The 20,361-nt window shown below is 37.1% G+C and overlaps 2 protein-coding genes across 3 annotated transcripts; one reads left to right on the top strand and one right to left on the bottom strand.

The window, feature by feature from the left end:
* The first annotated feature begins 2,313 nt into the window (after positions 1-2,313).
* On the top strand, positions 2,314-4,183 carry LOC104906119 (dirigent protein 9). Its single transcript, XM_010694836.4, has one exon. The coding sequence runs from the start codon at positions 2,882-2,884 to the stop codon at positions 4,004-4,006; it is 1,125 nt and encodes a 374-aa protein (XP_010693138.1). The 5' UTR covers positions 2,314-2,881; the 3' UTR covers positions 4,007-4,183.
* A 2,663-nt stretch (positions 4,184-6,846) lies between these two features.
* Positions 6,847-11,604, bottom strand: LOC104906118 (hypothetical protein). 2 transcript variants are annotated; one of them, XM_019252313.3, is made up of 4 exons: positions 11,202-11,604; positions 9,051-10,475; positions 7,805-7,934; positions 6,847-7,725 (listed from the first exon to the last, which is right to left on the bottom strand). In XM_019252313.3, the coding sequence occupies exons 2-4, from the start codon at positions 10,428-10,430 to the stop codon at positions 7,046-7,048; spliced, it is 2,190 nt and encodes a 729-aa protein (XP_019107858.2). In that variant the 5' UTR covers positions 10,431-10,475; positions 11,202-11,604; the 3' UTR covers positions 6,847-7,045. The 2 variants fall into 2 exon arrangements, with proteins under 2 accessions (XP_019107858.2, XP_010693137.2); XM_010694835.3 differs by having other exon boundaries at positions 6,847-7,707; positions 11,202-11,592.
* Between the last annotated feature and the right edge of the window lie 8,757 nt (positions 11,605-20,361).

Below are 20,361 nucleotides of genomic sequence, written 5' to 3'. Positions count from 1 at the left end.
AATTAATATAAATCCTCCAACGGAGCATGATGAAATCCATAATGAAAACAAAAATGAGGACAAACAGGTTCCAGAAGAAAAGGAACATGAAAGCATAGACAACAATGAAACTTCAATTAAGTATGTTTCTACAAAGAGACAATGGAATCGAAAAGATGTTGTCTTGAATGAAATTTTTGCTTACTCGATAGCGGTTGAAATGACATACGATGAGAATGATATAGAACCAAATGCAGTTGATGAATGTCGCCGCAGAAAAGATTGGCCAAAATGGAAAGAAGCAATTCAAGCAGAATTAAAATCACTTGAAAAACGTGAAGTATTCGGTCAAATAACTCAAATACCAAAAGGTGTAAAACCAGTTGGGTACAAATGGGTATTCGTGAGAAAACGTAATGAGAAAAATGAGGTTACTAGATATAAGGAAAAATTAGTAGCCCAAGGCTTCTCGCAAATGCCAGGGATTGGTTATGATGAGACATATTCTCCAGTAGTCGATGCAACTACACTAAGATTTCTGGTAAGTTTATCAGTTTCGAAAGTATTGCAAATGAGATTGATGGATGTAGTGACCGCATATTTGTATGGCTCACTTGACATAGATATTTACATGAAAGTTCCTGATGGACTAAAACTACCAGAAAATCACATGCCCAAAGAGATGTTTTCAATAAAATTGAAAAAATCACTCTATGGGTTAAAACAGTCTGGAAGAATGTGGTATAATCGTCTTAGTGAATACCTATTGAAAGAAGGATTAAAAAATAATCAAATCAGTCCCAGTGTTTTCATTAAACGATCTAACTCAGGATTCACCATCATTGTTGTATATGTCGATGATTTGAACATTATTGGAACTCCTAGAGAATTTAAAGCGACTGCAAAGTATTTAATGAAAGAATTTGAGATGAAAGATCTCGGGAATTGCCTTGGCTTGCAAATAGAACATCTAAGAAATGGGATTTTTGTCCATCAATCAAACTATACAGAAAAAATTCTGAAACGTTTTTTCATGGACAAAGCCCACCCAATAAGTTCTCCAATGGTAGTTCGTTCCATGAATAAGAAAGATGATCCATTCAGACCACGAGAAGAAAACGAAGAAATTCTTGGTCCTGAAGTACCATATCTAAGTGCAATTGGTGTCTTAATGTACTTGGCTAACAATATCGACCTGACATAGCTTTTTCAGTAAGCCTGTTAGCTAGATACATCAATGCACCAACAAATTAAAGAGACATTGGAATGGAGTCAGACACCTATTACGTTATCTTCGAGGAACACAAGATCTCGGATTATTCTATCAATCGAGACCAAATGTGTCACTCATTGGATATGCAGATGCTGGCTACCTATCAGACCCACAAAAGGCTAGTTCTCAATCGGGATGTCTATTCACTTATGGAGGTACTACAATATCTTGGAAATCCACGAAGCAGACTTTGACGGCCACATCATCAAATCATGCAAAATTAATTGCTCTTTATGAAGCTGGAAGGGAATGTGTATGGCTAAGGTCAATGATCAAGAATATCCAAGAAGAATGTAGGATGGAAACAATAACAACAAATCCAACTATCATCTACGAAGACAATATTGCATGCATCACCCAAGTAAGCGAAGGATACATCAAATGAGACATAACTAAACATTTATAACCAAAGCTCTTATTCACTCATGACCTCCAAAAGGAAGGGACGATAAACATCCGAGAAATCCAATCATGTGAGAATCTTGCAGTTTTATTCACCAAATCCCTTCCGGCGAAAATTTTTGAAGAATTAGTCCGAAAAATTGGAATGCGTCATCTTCGTGATGTATGCTAAATTCAGGGGGAGTATTATATGCACTGCACTCTTTTTCCCTTCGATCAGGTTTTTATCCCACCGAGTTTTTCCTGACAAGGTTTTTAATGAGGCAGTTAATTTTAAGCATATAAGGATACATAACAATTGTACTCTTTTCCCTAATTATGGATCTTTCCCACAGGGTTTTTCTTAACAAGGTTCTTATTGAGACAACATCTATTATGAGTTATCAATGGACATTCAAGGGGGAGTGTTGAGAAACAATGGAATGGCAAATTCCACTGTTTAAATATGGTGAATGTCCTAACATGCATTTAATGCATGTTAGGAAAAGTTTTCTTCCGCGTAGGAAATGTTGAATATGTAATGGTAAACAGTAGAATTTTTGCTTATAAATACTGGTGTAAGAAATCAGTTTTATATCAATACGAATACAATACACTCTTTGATATATATAGCTTTTCTCTCTCCATAATTCACACAACTTTGAGTTTGTCGGAACCTAATCCAAACCCTTTCAAGATGTAAGATAGTCTGATTACATTTTATTTTACACTTCATCCAATTCACTTGATTGAACCCCTTGTTCGAGCTAAATATCAAAGGAAGATTGAGAAGAAAGTTGATAACAGTTAATAATTTCACCACCCGATGCACAATAATCTAAGGTAACTAACTAGTAACTACCCATATTCCACCCATATATGGCTTAAGTATGCCATTCCAAGACAAAATAAACAATGTTGTCGATGCACTTTTCAACCTGCAACACCAATGAACACTACCTAACCATTTACAATTTTACAAACAACCTCAAACTAGCAAGTTTAGGTTGACTTAACCCAAAACGTATTATTATTATCTGCACAACTACTTCTCTACCTCCATCAGCTCCACTACAGTTTATCATTATACATCCCACTTCTTCAAATTCTTCAGCAAATCTTATATATAACTTCATTCACATCATTCCCTTCATCACCAGCAACAACACATCATTCCCTTCATCAAATATCCAATCTCATCTGTCAAAGCATCTTTGTTAGTACGATTAACAACTCCCAAACTCAACAATGGCTAAGTTGTTCTCTCTTCCCACCATATGCCTACTACTACTATGCCTAGGATTTGCCAACTCAGCACGGCTCCTCGAGCAGGTGGGCCCGATGTTTACCCCAGCAGACGAACTGCCAGCACTACCACCAGCAGATGATTCAAGTACTGCAACCCTTTTACCAAGTGGGCAAGCCCCCGCTGCAGGCACAGAGGCTCCAGCTGCGGCTGCAGATCAGGCTCCAGCTGATGACGACATTCCAACCCCGGATGTTCAACCCGACCAGCCTACAACTACTCCTGCTGCAGCTGCCCCAGAAGAGGCCACTCCTGCCGCGGCTGCCCCAGAAGAAGGCACTTCTGCTGCTCCACTCTCTGCAGGACCTGCACAAGGTGGTGCAGCTGCAGCAAGCGGGGCTGAGCATCCAGGACACCCAGCCATCTCCTTCTTCATGCACGACGTCCTAGGTGGATCCAGCGCCTCTGGCAGGATAGTCACCGGCCTGATTGCCACCAGCGACATGAATGGAATCCCCTTCTCGAGGCCGAACAATCAAGTGTTCCCGGTTACCAACGGTGTACCCCTCATGAACAATGGCAACCTCAACAACGTCCTGAACAACAACAACGTCCCCTTCCTTGCTGGGCTCACGGGCCAGAACCAACCTCAAGCCCAAACCATCATCCAAAACGCTGGAACCAACAGTGTTGTCAACGGTGGTGACAACAACCAAGCATTCGTCACCCCTGGTCAGCTGCCCACTGGTACAACCCTCCAGAAGCTTCTGTTCGGGTCCATTACCGTCATTGACGATGAGCTAACCGAAGGTCACGAGCTCGGGTCTGGTGTCATAGGCAGGGGACAAGGCTTTTACCTTGCTAGCTCCCTTGATGGCGAAAGTCATACCATGGCCTTCACAGCTGTCTTCCATGGTGGGGAACACGAGCAAGTTGCCGATGACACTATCAGCTTCTTCGGGGTTCACCGGACCGCCTCTCCGATATCGCAGATCGCCATCATTGGTGGAACCGGGAAGTATGAGAATGCTAAAGGGTATGCTACTATTGAAACCATGCCTGACCAGAACCAGCACACTACTGATGGTGTTGACACTGTTGCCCATTTTAGTGTCTACCTCTACTAGTTTAAAATTAAGCATGCAGTTGCGAAATTTCAATTTGGGTTATTTGATAAATGTTTATGCTTTTCAGTAATTTGGAGTTCCGATTACGTCGGTGTATGTAATTTGTATGTATAATCATGTGATTATTGTAAGTTAATCAGGAATTATATGCTTAATATAAAGAGTTTCTTGGATTTATTTCTCTTTCTAATGATGGCAAATAGTACCTCTGTCTCATCTTATTAATTATTTGCACAAAACAGAAAAAAAAGTTCCGCAGTTACCCTCCTACAAGCCATACATAAACCTGTGCATAGGCCGGACCGGGCCTGTTCACGGGCTCGGCCCGCATGCTTAGTGAAATGGTGAGACGGGCCGGTCCCGGACCCGTGAGTGGCGGGCCGTGCTGGGCCTGAAAATTACAGATTTTTTTCACGGGCCCGCTGGCCGGGCTCTTGCCTCCTTTAGGCCTAGCCCGTGCTTTATGTTGTTTTTTTGGATTTTTGACAGTTCTAGGCTAAAAAACAAAAGAAAGGGGCATTCAGCGCACGGGCCATCTAGGCAGGCTCGTGCCGCTGCGGGCCTGAAATAAAATTTCTTGACCTGACAGGCTTGTGGTCCACGTAGCGGGCAACGGGCCAAACTTTGAGCGTGCTCGTGCCATGCCAGGCCCAAACAGGCCCGCGTGCTGGCCCGGCCTAGGCCCTCCATACTTGTAGAAACATTTACTTCAATCTTTTTCTTTATTTAATGAAAAACGTTCAATAAACTGAATGAAATTACAAACAGCCTCAAGTTGGACTTTGCCTAGTGTTCTGGTATGGAAACAAGTCATCGATTGTGTTAATTTGATACGTGTCGTTTACCGTATAAAATTAAAAACCTAACTTAAACCTTCAACAATATTAATAACTAGTAAAAGGGTAAGAAAGGATCGATCCCACGAGAAAATTATTATAATTCCTAAACTCAAATATTCAACTAAGTGACAAAAACATATATTATATACAAATTTACACTATTTACACTATTCACATATATACGATTAGGGGGGTTTCGGTTGTAACCAACTACTTAGACCAAGTAAAATTAAAACTACTACTAACCTAATAATTACAAGTGACGACACACAAACTCTATTAATTTCCGATTCGATCATAGAATGTTTAGACATAATTTAGCTTCTTAACCTTTATAATTGAGACCACTTTAATAGTTAACTTAGCACTTAGATTGGTGAATTATCGCCGCGATCAATTCTTGTCTTACTCACTAAAAATCTAGAATCATGCTAAGACAAATCCAACCCTAATAAACTTGTTTTATTAGCACAATTCACACACTTAAGAATATTAAGATGAGCCGCTCACTCTTATTAATCTCAAGTCGTCCTCTTTATCCAACTATTAAACGCAGCGCCTAATAGTCATATAGCACAATTTGAGTATCTAAACAACTAATTGCGTCCAATTACAAGTAAAGATATCAAATTTCATAACCAACCAACAATAGTATGAATTGTATAAATACTAAATTAAATAATTAAATTCAATCAACTCAGCGTTAACCAATTAGACTCAATTAATAGAAATATAAGAAACTGAAAATATGAATAAATTCAGATAAAATCCAGTTCAATCACAAGAACAACTAATTGAAAATAGAAGAGAGAGAAAACTCATGAATGTAGACCCGAATTGATGTAGCCGCTACCCTCAATTCGCCTCCGAACGCAATAATTCTTCAATTCCTATCAACTTGTCGATCTTGGACGAATCCGATTATTTTCTTCACTCTCACGAAGTGTCGCCAACTATGTTTGGAAGTGGCCGTAAAAGAATGTTTGGCAAACCACACGCGTAACTGCCCTCCGGGGGATTTGAGGAAGCCCCTCCGACGGTCAAGTTAGAGACGTGATCGGGATGATTTAGAGAGACTACTTTGTTCAAAATACGAATGATCTATTTGTGAAGTATTATTCTTCACTCTAAGTCCTAGGTATGGCAACCCAGTCCACATTCGAAGGAAAAAATCTGAGTCGACTCCGACAAAAAAGTAATCTGATTCCAACTACGTTTAAAAAGTCCGACTCCGAGTCGGAGAGGGTCGGAGGAAAATCTTATAAATAATCTGACATCCGAATCCGACTCCAACTTTGAATCAACCAATCCTTTTTTTCTTGTTTATGTTAATGTATTATTTATGTATAACCTGACTTCGACTTTCAGCCAATTATATTATATAGGATTTTTCCATTGAAGAAATGATTGTAAAAATAATAGTAATATTTAGATTATTTGTATAATATAAGATTTCCATATGATTATAGAAATAAATTCTGATGATTAGATTATTGTATTATAGAAGGCTGATCTATTATAAAAAATGGATTGAAAAATAAGTCGCATCGGGTTTGGAGTCGGATGTTCGGATTTTAAGTCGGATCGGATTCAAAGTCGAATGTACGGATTTTAAGTCGGATCAAATTCGGATTTTTGAAGTCGGATGTCGAACTCGGATTTAAAATCCGACTTCTTGTATGGTCGAAGTCGGATTACGCATAATCCGGTCCAAGTCCGACCCGTTGCCGTCACTAAGTCCCCTTATATCCCTAGTCCAAGTGTACGACTATGAACAACCCAAATGTAGTTGTTACGGCATGACCAAGCTTTCCTTTCAATCAAAACTTCCAAGTATGTTTATAAAGTCTGGCTAGAAGACAACATTGTTTCCAACGAATCACTAGTCTTAATATTAGCCAAGTTTAAAGGACAGAGAATTACATGGGAATTTTTTCAACAGACTTTATAGAATATGTACTTTATAGAAGAATAAATCAATCAATGCACAACGTTGAAAACTCACCCAAAAAAAGAAGTGATGAATCTAAAAAAGAATTGTTTGCCTAAACAAAAACTCACCAAACCAATGCTCCTATGTGCTTGTTCCTCAAAATTTGGAAACATGCAGACTCTACACACTACAAATGCTTTCTGCCAAAAAAATATATATGCACTTTTGTACAATTCAATGACTTCATCTACCTATACAAACACACTTTCAACCAAAAAACCATACCTCCATGAACACAAACTCCTCTATGATTTCGTCTATCAGCAAACTCTGTATTTCTTGTACTATCAAATCTGTATCTTCTTCCAAGTCTAACCATTCCATTTCCCATCCACGCACCTTATCCAATGATCCTGTACTGAGTTCCTTTTGTTGGTTGACCAACAAGGACCAAAGCTCTTCCTCGATAACCTCCTGGCTTTTGTGCCTCGAGCTGAATCTTTTTGCTATGGGTTTTCTCCATGAATTTAAGCCAACAAAAGGTTTGACTATCTGCAGGAGTCCTGAGTTTAGACGGTCAAATAAGAGCCTTCTTTCTGACTTTTCCCATGGCATATGCTTCCCGTACTTCTTCTCTAGTGAGTCAAATACCAAAGGGTCCAATGCATAACCCTGCAACAACCAAGTTTTACTTTCCATCTCTAAGTTTCTCATCTGAAGACCCGACTCCACGATCACATCAACTACATAAGAGAAATCCATGCTTTCTTGGATTAAAGTTTGATAGATTTCCATTATTTGCGGATCTTTATGGTAGCAACCAACTGAAGCTCCATCATCACCGTCATCACTAGATACCACCATCTCAGGTCCCTCAGATCCTGATTCTAGAGACATGGTTTCTATGAGTTGAAGCTTTCTTTGCAATCCTACAAACGCAAGAGATTCTAAAGTTCAGAGATAGAATTTCAACTGTGGATGAGAATTCAGAAAATAAGAATTCTTAATAATATAAGAGAAACTAACCATGAGCATCATTCTCCAAGGAGACTGAAACAGACAAATGTTCTTCATTTGGAACATGCCTACAAGCCTCTGGCCCTTCTAATGAGCTCACAGGAGAACCTGGTTCAGAAACATTGCTTCTGTTTTTGACCTGCAAAAAAAGGCACCCAAAGCATGAGGAGAGGAGTAAAGAATTGGTAAAAGGAACCAACGTAAAGGAAGTTGTAAAACTAGTAAAATATAAGGCACACTAAGCTTCTTAAAATATTCATTATAAATAAAAATCTGCCAAATAAAGCTCATTACAAGACTGAAGTAGAATAACCAAAAACTAGTAGGTTTGGATCTGACAAATGAAGGTTGTTAAAAAAATGTGTGTAGTTGGCAATCCATGTATATGTCTTTGTCAGTTATCCATGTGGACTTACGTCCAGCTACCAAGAGGTGATAAGTGATAACCTCCAAGTTTGCATCCTATTGAGGCAACATGGCTATTTTGTGAAACTTGAAACCTTGATTAGGTATTTCCTAAAACTAGTGCATTTCCATGGTTTATACCAGCTAAGGAAATTTTGATGCAATTCCCGTAAGAATCTGCTGGAACTTTACCTTTGCTAACATGATTATTCTTGATAAACTTGTATCTAGTATGTGGGTTTGGAGGCAGGTAGCGGTAATATTGTAATTACTTACAATCCGTAAGGACTTCTAAGCCACACCTGTAAGCCTCCAACACAATACTCTCACAATAAACCCGTGTAGATTTATCTTGGAGCTTCAGATACTCTTTTTTTAAACACAATGTAATAGAAACACAACTAAACATAACTAGAAGGCTTAAATGCTTTTGAGAAAAGCTGTGTCGTAGGCTCATAGCGTACGAGACCAGATGTCAAATACAACTTGCTAATGCCCAGAGTGAACAGCCAAGAAATGACTAAGGCAGGGTAAATATTATACATACTTCTCTACTGAAATTGAGAGTTTAGCCAATACAATATGCAAAAGAAAAAAAGATGGCACTTTCGATCTCGAAAAATAAGATGTAATGTGACCAAAACCTTCACCAACATAAAATGCACGACTGAAAATTGATCTGCAACAAAAAGAATATAAAACAAAATACAGGAAAAGGGTTTGGCACATTCATATTCAGCTCTTTAACAATAATATAAGGTAACATTAGTAGTCCAAAGCTAAACTAGCAGAGTGATGATCACTTCTGAACAATGAAGTATTATAATGAATAAAAAAATCTGAAAATTACCTGGTGTTTCCAAGATTCTCTATCGCCCAACAAAACGCATGCAGTTGACTTAGCTGACAAATTCTCCCATCTAAAATTCTTAGACATATTCATTCTTTTATTCTGTTCATCAGGACCTTCCCCAGTCTCCAAATTTAAAGCAAAGTTACAACATAAAGAGAGGGAGTCAACAGAACTATTTTCAGAAACATCTTCCTTAAGATGCCTCTCCCCAGTGTCATTCAGAATTATGTGAGTATGATGGGATGTGGGACTTGTGATATCTGAAGATGCCAACATGTCGGTTAAGGACCCGGTCAGTGCCAAAGCTTCTTCAGCAAGCTTAACTGAATCATTAAGGATTGATGAAGCAGCTTGATGAATATTGCGTGCATTTTCTGAGACCAAGCTACAAATACTTGATTCAGATGTAGACTGTACACCTTTATGCCCAAGATCGTCCTCCTCTGACTCTGTGGCATGGCACTGCTTAATATCCCTCTTTCCTGGTCTCACACACCAATTTTTATCAAAATTAAAATCTCTTGCTTTTCTTCTTGGAACCCAAGCAAAAGGAAAGAGTGCTGGTTTCGATAAGTGTCTGGCAGCAAGAACCGGCCACTCATATGCGTTAGCAGTATAAAAAGAAGTGGTAAGGTTTCCATCACTAGTATTGAGCACTTCATCTTCCATTTTATTTCCACAAGATGTTCTTATTTCCTCAGAGTATTTTCCTGTCCTCCATCTTTCTGACAGCTGTTTTGTGGAATTCCGGCTTCTCCTGCTAGTAGATCCCTTTACTGGATTGAATGATGAAGCATCATGTTTCTGTTCTAAATCAGATAAACATACAGGTGAACTCACTTTTACTTCCATTGCAGTTTTAAAACTCTCTTCACTTCGTGATAATTCTGCACAACTATGCCATACACTATTCTTTACTTGCCCAGCAATTTGCTTAGCTATTTCCTGAGATGACAGAGTACCTTGAATTGCAGATTTTATGTTGATACGCGAGCTATTCGCCCTTCTTTCTTGTATATGCTTTCTATTAATGTGCTCAGACACAGATTTCTTTTGTATCCGGTCACCAGATGACGAAGTAGATGGCAAAAATGATCTTCCAGAAAGAAAGGGCTTCCCAGTTCCACAAACCAAATTCTGGGGTTCAATCACACTTGCTACTTGTAAACATTCAACTACATGCTGACTAACATCCATGTTAATTTGATTGTCATTGGAATGCGTTAAAACCTTCTCCCTTTTAGCAACTAAAGCAATATTCTGAAGATAGTTCTCAGAAAGTCCTCTGTCTCTTCGATGAGTAGCATGCGGCGTTGATGGCTTATCAATACCCATCAACTTTGCAAGAACACTCGACATATGTCTCTCAGTTGACATTTCTCCAATAACTCTATTCAGCTCCTAGCATATAGCCTCAACGCACTGAATGCATATCAAAGATCGAACAAATCAACACGAAAATTCCAAAAATGTGACTAAGTTCAGATTTATGTACCCTTAAAAAAGTATGAATGCCAAAATGCCAGGGACAGCATACACTAATAACAACTCATCCTTGAATTATTTTATCTCAAAGCTAGCAAAGACAAATATAATGCTGTACTAATAAAAAATGGTTGAATCTGCATACTCAGCCACATACATTATCAACAATATAACCCACTAAGTGGAATTTGCTACATAATTTATTAAAAAGCAAAGAAACCAAAGTTGCATTTATCCTTCCCCATCAAACAACAAAGTTAATCAATTGTAGCACTTCATCTCTTTTTTCTAAATGTTAAAATAATAAATAAAAATCTATGAAAATTATAATGAAAGAGTGCAAAGCAAAAACCCATAACCCTAAGATTAGTAAGGAACAACAGGTGGCCACAAATTGATCATACAACTGAAATAATAATGAAACCATGAAATTATTATCACAAAACAACAGACATAATTATTAGTTCACCATTATTACTTTAATTTTGCCAACAACTACACTATAACAATGAAACTCATCTTTAATAAATCTAAAAATAAGCAACAACAATCAAAAATCTTAGAACCCAAAATTCGATTAAACCCACTTTCAAAAGTAAGCACAAAATTCAGTAGCAAATTTTTAGAATAAAAATTGCAACTAGCCCATGAATAAGAACTGACCTTATCCCAGTTGAGTATGAATCGCCAGAATTTCTCAAAGAACAATAAAATTGACTAAAAAATCACAAAAATTCAAAAATTAAGAAAATAAGGATTCCGCCCGAAAATAAAAAATCAAAAATCAAAATGAAAAAGGAAAGAAAGAGGGCAGAATCCCGGATTTGCGGGAAGAAGAGAAAATTAAGAAGAAATTCGACGAAAATTTTTAAGAAAGATTATGACGAAAAAACTTAAAGAAAAATTTTGAAAATGTTTTTGGATGTTTTTCGTGTTAAGTTGGAAGATGAGAAGACTGACCGGCCGACATTGGAAAATCGAACCGGCCCGCCAAAGGTTATGAGTTATTGTGACACCATTAAAAATAAATTTCCCCACAAATTATGTATTCAAGATTTTGCATGTTGATTAATCATATATTTATGTCATTGTCATTAACGTCCAACTTCTTAGCTTCTTGTATAATTCAACTTGTTTTTTTTAATACAATTGGTCAATGGAAATGCGAGGGAAAGTGAACTATATATCATATTCATGCAACGGGTAGGCGCCATGGGGGTCCCTTCCTTTTTTTTTCTTAGTGGTTTCCTTTCTTATTTTAGTTTTATGTTGGTTTCAATTGGCCGATAAACTAGTGATTGGCGTAAGCGATGTTACTAATTGTTATTGTTATATGTTGTATACTAATTTTGAAACTCCCACGGATTATTGTTTTGGAGCCTTGATTTTCCAATTAGATTTTGGTTCTATTCTCCCCATCTTATTTTTAGTTCAGTTCAATTCACTTTAATTCAATTCAGTTCAGCTGTGGACAATACTTTTACTCTCACATATCACTATTCATTTCAGTTCAGTTCAATTCAATTCAGTTCTGTTCAATTCAGCTATTTTATTCCGAATAGAACAGACCCTTAGTATAATTAAGTTTATTAAGAAAAGAATAATATTTGATATATAGCTATATGAAAAATAAAAACATAAATAATTATATATACAACAAATATTCTAAGAATGAAATAATTAGTCAATTGCATAATACTCACTCTGTTTCCTAAAATCTTCCTTGTTACTGTTCCTACAGATACCAAGGAGGATTCATTTTGTTATTTCCCTAGGAACACTACAAGAAGGGGGGTGAATTGTAGATGTAGAAATAAACGTAACTTTTTGCGGAAAGTAAAACTTAAACGAATAAACAAGCTAAAAGAACACAAGGGATTTTTACGAGGAAAAACTTCTTGGGCCCAACAAGAAGAAACAACCTCGACCACTAGGGATTTTAAACTCAACACTTTCACTAATTAGGCCAAACAACTTTGTTACAACCTAATTCTAACTCGAGCCACACCTTGAGTTCCTAAACCCAAGTTCCTGAGCCACTGTTCCCTTAACAGCAGTTCCTCTCAACTTCACTCGAAGTTTTCTCACACGTACAAGCTTCACTCAAAGCCTCTCTCTTACAGAACTTCACTCAAAGTTCTCTTACCCCAAAAACCAAAATACAATTGATCGAAATAAGCTTAGTGGAATTAGAGTAAGAAGGCAAAGAACAAATGGCTATTATGAGAGAATGAAGGCACTGACACTTAATAGTTAAACTCACTTAATTACTTAGTCAGACACAATTTGGAACTTATCTAGACTTCTATATTTATAGTGTTAATCATGAAGAACGTGGGATTAAACAGAGATACATGTTTTAAGTCCATTAACCCATGATGTTCCTTCCCCTAAGGAACACGTTTCACATCATGTCCCATGATCCCATGAACTATAAATGAACGTGGATATTTTAGCCATTACTCCTAAGTAATAGGAGTTCCTTGAGCTTTATCCGAAAATCAGTTTTATAAAACTCTTTTATCTTTAAAACTGAATTTTAATCTTTAAGAAATAATATCTTTAAATAAAATCTTTCTAACAACCGGATATTTATTTTCTTATTTTTCCGAAAAATAAAATTTTTTCTAAACAGATTTTCTTTTTAAAACTGATTTTATCATTTGAAATTAGATATAACTAATTTCCTATAATTTAGGCACGCCTAAGTCTAGTTCCTTTTATTAACTAAGTTCCTTTAACATATTCGTTTAGTGCCACTTAGTTTGTTCCTTACAAAGGAACAAACTCTCATTCTCAAATAACTGCCACGTTCCTTACCATTCTTTCTTTGTTCCTTTACATTGGAACTAGAAAATAAAACGCCTAGCTTCTATTCTCTTGATCCAATGCTTGCTCCAGTATAACATAGAAACTTCTTTACTTAGCCTTTGAAATCCTCTCTTGACTTCTTCTTGACTTCGTATTCTCCCAGTTCCTTTCATTGATACCTTAAACACCATACACTTAAATAACTCATTAGTTCACTACTTAGTTTGTTCCTTTGTTTCTTTGTCATTATCAAAACTAGGGTTCAACAATTTCCCCCTTTTTGATGATGACAACAAAGGTACAAACTAAGGAAAATAACAAATAATATAAGTGAATAATAATGACAAAAACATAAAGAAGAAAATGAAAAATAAAACCCAATTATGAAACACAATTATGTGAGTATCTGAATTTTGATTTTTCATTTACCTTAACCTATTTTTGATTTTTCATTTACCTTATCCATTTTTTAATTTTTTCAAGTTTATGTACAGTTTGTTCCTTAAATCATTTTCCCCCTTTGTCATCCTCAAAAAGAATAGACTCTGCATGTATTGATGAATTGATTTAACACCTTAAGACCAATATACAAGCACCATTGGTGGTTAAGTTAGAAAATCAAAGAGTAAACTTGCTCAAACATCAATCACATAATACTAGCCATTCCAAGGAAGAAATTATGCAAGAAACATAGACATATAGCAAAAGTCATTGATTATATAGCACTTGTTCCATAACAAAACAAAGAAAGAAAAGAAAAAGGATTAAACAAAAGTTGTGTTCCTTGATTAAAGAAACAGGAACAACAAAACAACAAAAAAAAACTAAGAAAGGGAAGGGGAATGGTGTTCCTCTACAACTTCTTCTTTAACCACATCCTCTAATTTTTCACTCCATGATTGAGTCCAACCTGTTCCTTCACTCCTCCAAGGCACGAGCCATAGAGTCCATCTTCTTTTGTTGCGCGCAACCACGTATCACTCAAGTCTTCATAAGACTTATCATGTATCAGTTTTGGCATCCAAAGTCCAATGAAGATGATTAAAATTTATCATATGTTGAGCAGGAAGCAAACTCATTAACCCAGTTGCATTCATCCGGAGTTCCTGTTCCTTACCCTTGGAACTGAGGCAGATGGGGATTTTGTGAAGGAACTGGAGGGGTTGAGTGGAAGGTCATCTTTCCGAAATGGAAACAGAAGGTGAAGGGTGATAAATGGGAGGAAGGAATGGTGGTGTGGGTGGAAGAGTTGTGGAGGTGGAAGCAAAAGGATTTGGGCCTTTTATTTCATCCTTCAACTGCTCAAAATGGAAGGAACAGAGAAGGATGAAGGTGAAATGGAGGGATTTTGTGAAAGGAACAGAGAGTTTGGAGATGGTGGTGGAGTAGGTTCCTTGAGAGTGAGGGTCCTGTTCCTCATTATCCGAAAGGACTAATGGAGAGTCCTCGTTGGAAGGAACAGGAACTAGGCAATTTTTCTACGAGTGCTCTTCCTCACTCTCTGAGGAACAGAGGTTTAGGCTTATGGCAATGTGTTTGCGCCTCTTAGGTTTCGGTTCCTCGGTTTAGGAACAGGGTTATCCAAGATAACTCATTATCTCTCTTCTAAGTCAGTTTAGGCAGTTTTCTTTTCTGAGGAACTGGAAGCCATTCTCCTTGATGAGAACACCTTCTTGGACAGACAAGCCAAGTCCATTTAGGGTCTTCTCATTCAAGATGTTCCCTTGTTTGACTCCTATTGTGGTCCAACCCGTAAGTCTTACTTCAAAGTGATGAAGTAAGAAGTTATCAAGGCACCGTACCCAATACACAATGTTCTCAATACAGTGAGTTAAATGTTGAATGAAGAGGGAAGGGAAATTGATTTGTATGTGGTGGTCCAAGCAAAACATGTAACACATATCCAGAGACCCACTTCATTCCTCTTTTCAGTTCGAGGAATGAGTGCTCTCCAAACTAAATTAAATAGCACTTTGTGAAGGGGAGAGAGTAGGTTATGGTTAAGTTTGTTTTGGCCAGCTGTTCCTCCAAAATATTCTAAGATTTTGTCTTGAGGAAAATTCGGAAAGGAACAGTTCCTTTCCGTTTAAATAACAAATCAGTTCCTTTACAAGGAACTTCCCATACTTTTCAAAGTGGCTTGATTAAACCTTATTTTCTTTCCTCTAACCTCAGTTGTGCAAGTTCCATTAGTATTAACAAAGTTTGCACAGAACTCATCCATAGCTAGAGGAACAAGAGCATTATTAAAGGCGAATTCAAACAAGAATTCCATGCCTTGTTCCTTTAGAATGGAGGTTAATTCTTGAAATTCTACTTTATTAGCCCATTCTAAATCGACGCAAAAACCCAAAACATACCTAGATTCACTTCGTTCCACAACAAGAATGTTAGCTTTTAGCGTCCGCAAAAATCAGACGCTAAAAACACGGAATCAGACGCTAAATATATTAGCGTCCGCCAACGGACGCTAAACGGCTGATGCAAAACCCTTGGTCGCTAATTCTCCAAATAATGCGGATGCTAAATATTTAGCGTCCGATAGTTCGAAATTAGCGACCGATTCCTCGCAAGACGCTATTTAGAGACCGTTTCCTTACAGACGCTCATTAGCGTCCGTCGTGACAGTCGCTAATTAGCGACCGTCAACTGCAGACGCTAATTAGCGACCGCCTAGGCAGTCGCTATTTAGCCTAAGCGGTCGCTAATTAGCGACTGCCAAGCACACGGTCGCTAATTAGCAACCGTTCTCACAAATATCATACTTCATTTTTTTTTCACGACGCTGCTCTTGGAAGCTTTTTTTTCTTTTAATTAATTGATATTAAATTATGCAAATACCATACTTCTTTTATTAAGGCAAACAAATTAATCAATTCAATTATTATTGATAATAAATGTAGATACAAGTGAAAAAATAATTCTAGTATACTTAGAACAAAATCTAATACAAATCTCATATAATTACATGTACACCTCAAACTCCACAACAAAAATCTGGAACAAAATGGACTTTAAATCTGGCTTAACTAGGGGAAAAAACATAAAGGGCTGCGCAGGAAAGGCTGCGCTTTTAGTAAAAGCGCAGCCCTACTAGTGAAGGGATGCGCTTATTTAAAAAAGCGCAGCCCTACTAAGCAGAAGGGCTGCGCTTATTTAAAAAAGTGCAGCCCTTCACTAGTAGGGCTGCGCTTTTTTAAAAAAGCGCAGCCCTTCTGTAGGTAAGAAGGGTTGCGCTTTTAAAAAAGCGCAGCCCTACTAAGTGAAGGGCTGCGCTTTTTTAAAAAGCGCAGCCCTTCTGCTTAGTAGGGCTGCGCTTTTTTAAAAAAGCGCAGCCCTTCCTGAAAAAATTTGAAATTTCGGAATCGCGGGCTTTGAAATATTGAGCGGGGATTCGTCAAATATATTATCTCTCATTCTCTCTCCTCTCTCACGTCCCTCATTATTCCTTTCCTCCTTCTCTCTCATCCTCTCTTCTCTCTCATCCTCTCTTCTCTCTCAAAATCTCCCATAAACATTTGCGACAAAAACCTTGAAATGATTTGCACTAAACATGGCGACGGAGTCCGATTGCCTATTGTGATACCTTTTCGGAAGCTGAACGAGCCAACGAGTCAAACTCACCGCTACGCCGTGACGTTTAGGCTTTTTAAGCCATCCGAGTTCGTTTAAGCCTCCAAATACCCATTTTAAGTTTTTCCGAAATTTTTTTTTCCTTAAATTATGTATTTGGGTTTTGTTTTATGTATTTAAACATTATTAGGTTGTAGTTCTTGTATTTTCAGATCTATAATGTTCTTGTATACTTCTCTTTGTTTATATGTTTTGATTAATGTTCTTGTATACTTCTCTTTGTTTATATGTTTTGATTAATGTTCTTGTATACTTCTCTTTGTTTTGATTAATGTTCTTGTATACTTCTCTTTGTTTATTTTGATTAATATTATTCTTGTATGCTTCTCTTTGTTTATTTTGATTAATGTTCTTGTATACTTCTCTTTCTATATAATTTCTTGTATTTTCATCTTTGTTTTGATTAATGTTCTTGTATACTTATTGTATACTTCTCTTTGTATATTAGTTTTTGTTCCTTTTTTTCATTTTTGTTTCATTCTTTTTATTGTTTTGGGTTTAGTATTTTCGTTTCGTTTTTCTTCTCTTCTGTTTAATTTCAGAAAATGTGAGATTATGAGTAAAAAAATGACAAAAAAAAATTTTTTTTTTTTATTTTTTTTGGTAGGAAGGGCTGCGCTAGTTAGGAAAAAGCGCAGCCCTTTAGCCCAGAAGGGCTGCGCTTTTTCTTAACTAGCGCAGCCCTTCTGGGCTAGAAGGGCTGCGCTTTTTCCTAACTAGCGCAGCCCTTCTAGCTTAAGGGCTGCGCTTTTCTAGCGCAGCCCTACTTAAAAAGTGAAGGGCTGCTACTGAAAGGGCTGCTGTCAAAAAGCGCAGCCCTACATGCTTTTTTTAGCGCAGCCCTTCTTCATTTTTCCACTAGTGCATCTGGATCGAAACCAACTTCAAATCTCATAATACCATAATGTAGTGCCGGAAATTATGTTCATCATTAACCACAATCCGGTGATGGTGATGGCCTTTGGGTAATCAAAATCCAACAAAGTGCCAACATGATAACGTAGATGGTAATGGTCATGGCGCCCTGCAGCACCCGTACAGTATGAAATTGCCAAATGGGATATTTCTGTAACCATTGGATGGATGTCCCCGTTGCGTACAACTGTAACGCCTTTTCCTACCATGCTTGTTGCAATGATCACTGATTTCGGGTAGTTCGAGTTGAATTGGGGGAAGGCCAAGGAGGTTTGTGATACTGTTTAAGTCACAATTTCTGGGCAGTAGGCTTGAGCTCGGAGACTGAGAGCTAGCGTCGTCAAGAACTTGGACCTGCATCTTTAAGCCCAGGGTGCACAGGTTGCTGCAAACAAAGTATCTTCACCCTGGTTGGTTCAGAATGATCACTGTGTCTATGTCGGTGTCTCCATTATTGTAGGTTGCTATAGGATTGTATATCTGACACGAATCGTATTCTAGCTTCCAAACTTCAATCAAGTTGTGTTGAGTATTGTGAAGGAACACTGGATAGCCAAATGTAATGCAACAGCACAGAAATTAGCTCTTTGATCCCAAATTATATTCCAAACTACTATTAAGCTATATCAGGATATTGTAGGCTAATACTTCTACAATAGTCAGTTTCAATATCAAATCCAATTTTACACTGCTTGCAGCTTGTAAGTAATATACAAGTATACAACATCTAGCTAGAGAAAGCAAATCAGTGATAGTCATAGTAGAATATAATTTGTATTTCTATAGTAATATATAACTTCTATTGGGTGGTTTCTTGCAAAAATATATTTGATTACAAAAGGCAAAGATGTTCGATTCAGCTACCAAACAATAACTTATTTTAATAATAAGATAATGATCAACTAAGCATTATGTTAGCTATATAATTATATATTAATACAAACCCTTAACAATGAGCATGTATATATATGTTTCATGAAAACCCACACATGTACACTAAAAATAGTTGGTCTTTCACAATTGAGCATGTACCAGATAAGTAATTAGTATTACAACAATCTTAGCCTAGGTAGATTATATATACCTTAACAAGTAATAAGGAAGTATTACATTTTATGACTTATATTCCTAACCTGAGGTCTAATTGCATAGTATATTAGAAGGATTAACAAAGGAAGAAGCACCCTGATCATGTAGTTTAGCAGGAAGATTAAGAACAAGACAAGATCAGTAAAACTACCTGTCCCACTCACTGTAGGGGTGTCACCTTGTACTGTAGAGTGAAATCAATCATCTCTGTGCAGCACAACCAGCAAAAAACTCCCAAATTCATGATCAGAAACTTAGGTGAAGCAAATGCATCACAAGTGTTGCAAGATCCTGTTATATATGTGAAATTAAGCAAAGAAACAACAAACTTGCAGACAGGAGGCAGAGATTCTTAATGTACCTGAGCAGGAAAATAAGATTCGCTAGCCTTCTTTTTGTCTTCCCAGGCTGTTGGATCAATGTTTGTTCCTCCAAATCTGGCAGCCTGTACACAAAATATGTATTAGCTTTCATTTCAATTCCTAAATCACGCTCAACTTAATTAATCAATAACTTATCAGAAGTACAACACAAGTCATTTTCCTTCATAGTATAAATTAGCTAAGTGCAAATAGGTAACCTACAAGTCATAGTATAAATTAATCAATAACATCACATGTATGTTTCTTGTATATTGACTCTAGCAGGAACATATTAATGTTGAAACTAATTAAAAATGACGTTTGCCTGCTCTTCACAAAGTAAATGCAATATGTTACCCTGTACTGTGGATTATCACATGTCCGCAAAAGCTCCATGCCCATATGCCTGAAACACATGACGCAAATTAATTCCTTTACAAAAATCAAGAAAAAATCACTAACCCTAAAACGAAAATCGAAAATCATATCAAAACACCAGATAGTCCACCACATTAAAAATTCAACACAAAATCATAGCACAAAAACCCGACGAAAAAAATTAAGAAAAAACCAGATCTGAAACAAAAATCGAAAAAGAGAGAGGATAAATAAAAATCGAGAAAACGAAAAAAACATACGAAAAAACGATTCGAAAATAAAAATCGAAAAAAAGAGAGGATAAATATGGGATTTTGAAGGAGAATTGAGAAATTAACAAAAACAACTAGATCTGAAACAACCCACATAAAAAATCCAAAAAAATCACTAACCCTAAAACGAAAATCGATCGAACCACATAAAAAACCCAAAAAAATCACCTTCAAATCAGAGAAAGTGTGGTGAATACCGTCGACGGTGAGAGAGAAAAAAATATAAAGGAAGAAGAAAAGAAGAGCGAGAAAGAAGACGGTTGTGATGTGAGGTGAGAGAATAAGGATAGATAGAGATAGGGTTGGAAATAACCATGCGTCGTGTTTTGCATTATGACCATTGAATACCGTCCGTCATAATAG

This window comes from Beta vulgaris, chromosome 2, assembly GCF_026745355.1.
Source record: "Beta vulgaris subsp. vulgaris cultivar EL10 chromosome 2, EL10.2, whole genome shotgun sequence".
Classification (NCBI taxonomy): Eukaryota; Viridiplantae; Streptophyta; class Magnoliopsida; order Caryophyllales; family Amaranthaceae; genus Beta; species Beta vulgaris.
This window is presented reverse-complemented; position numbering and strand designations above follow the sequence as displayed.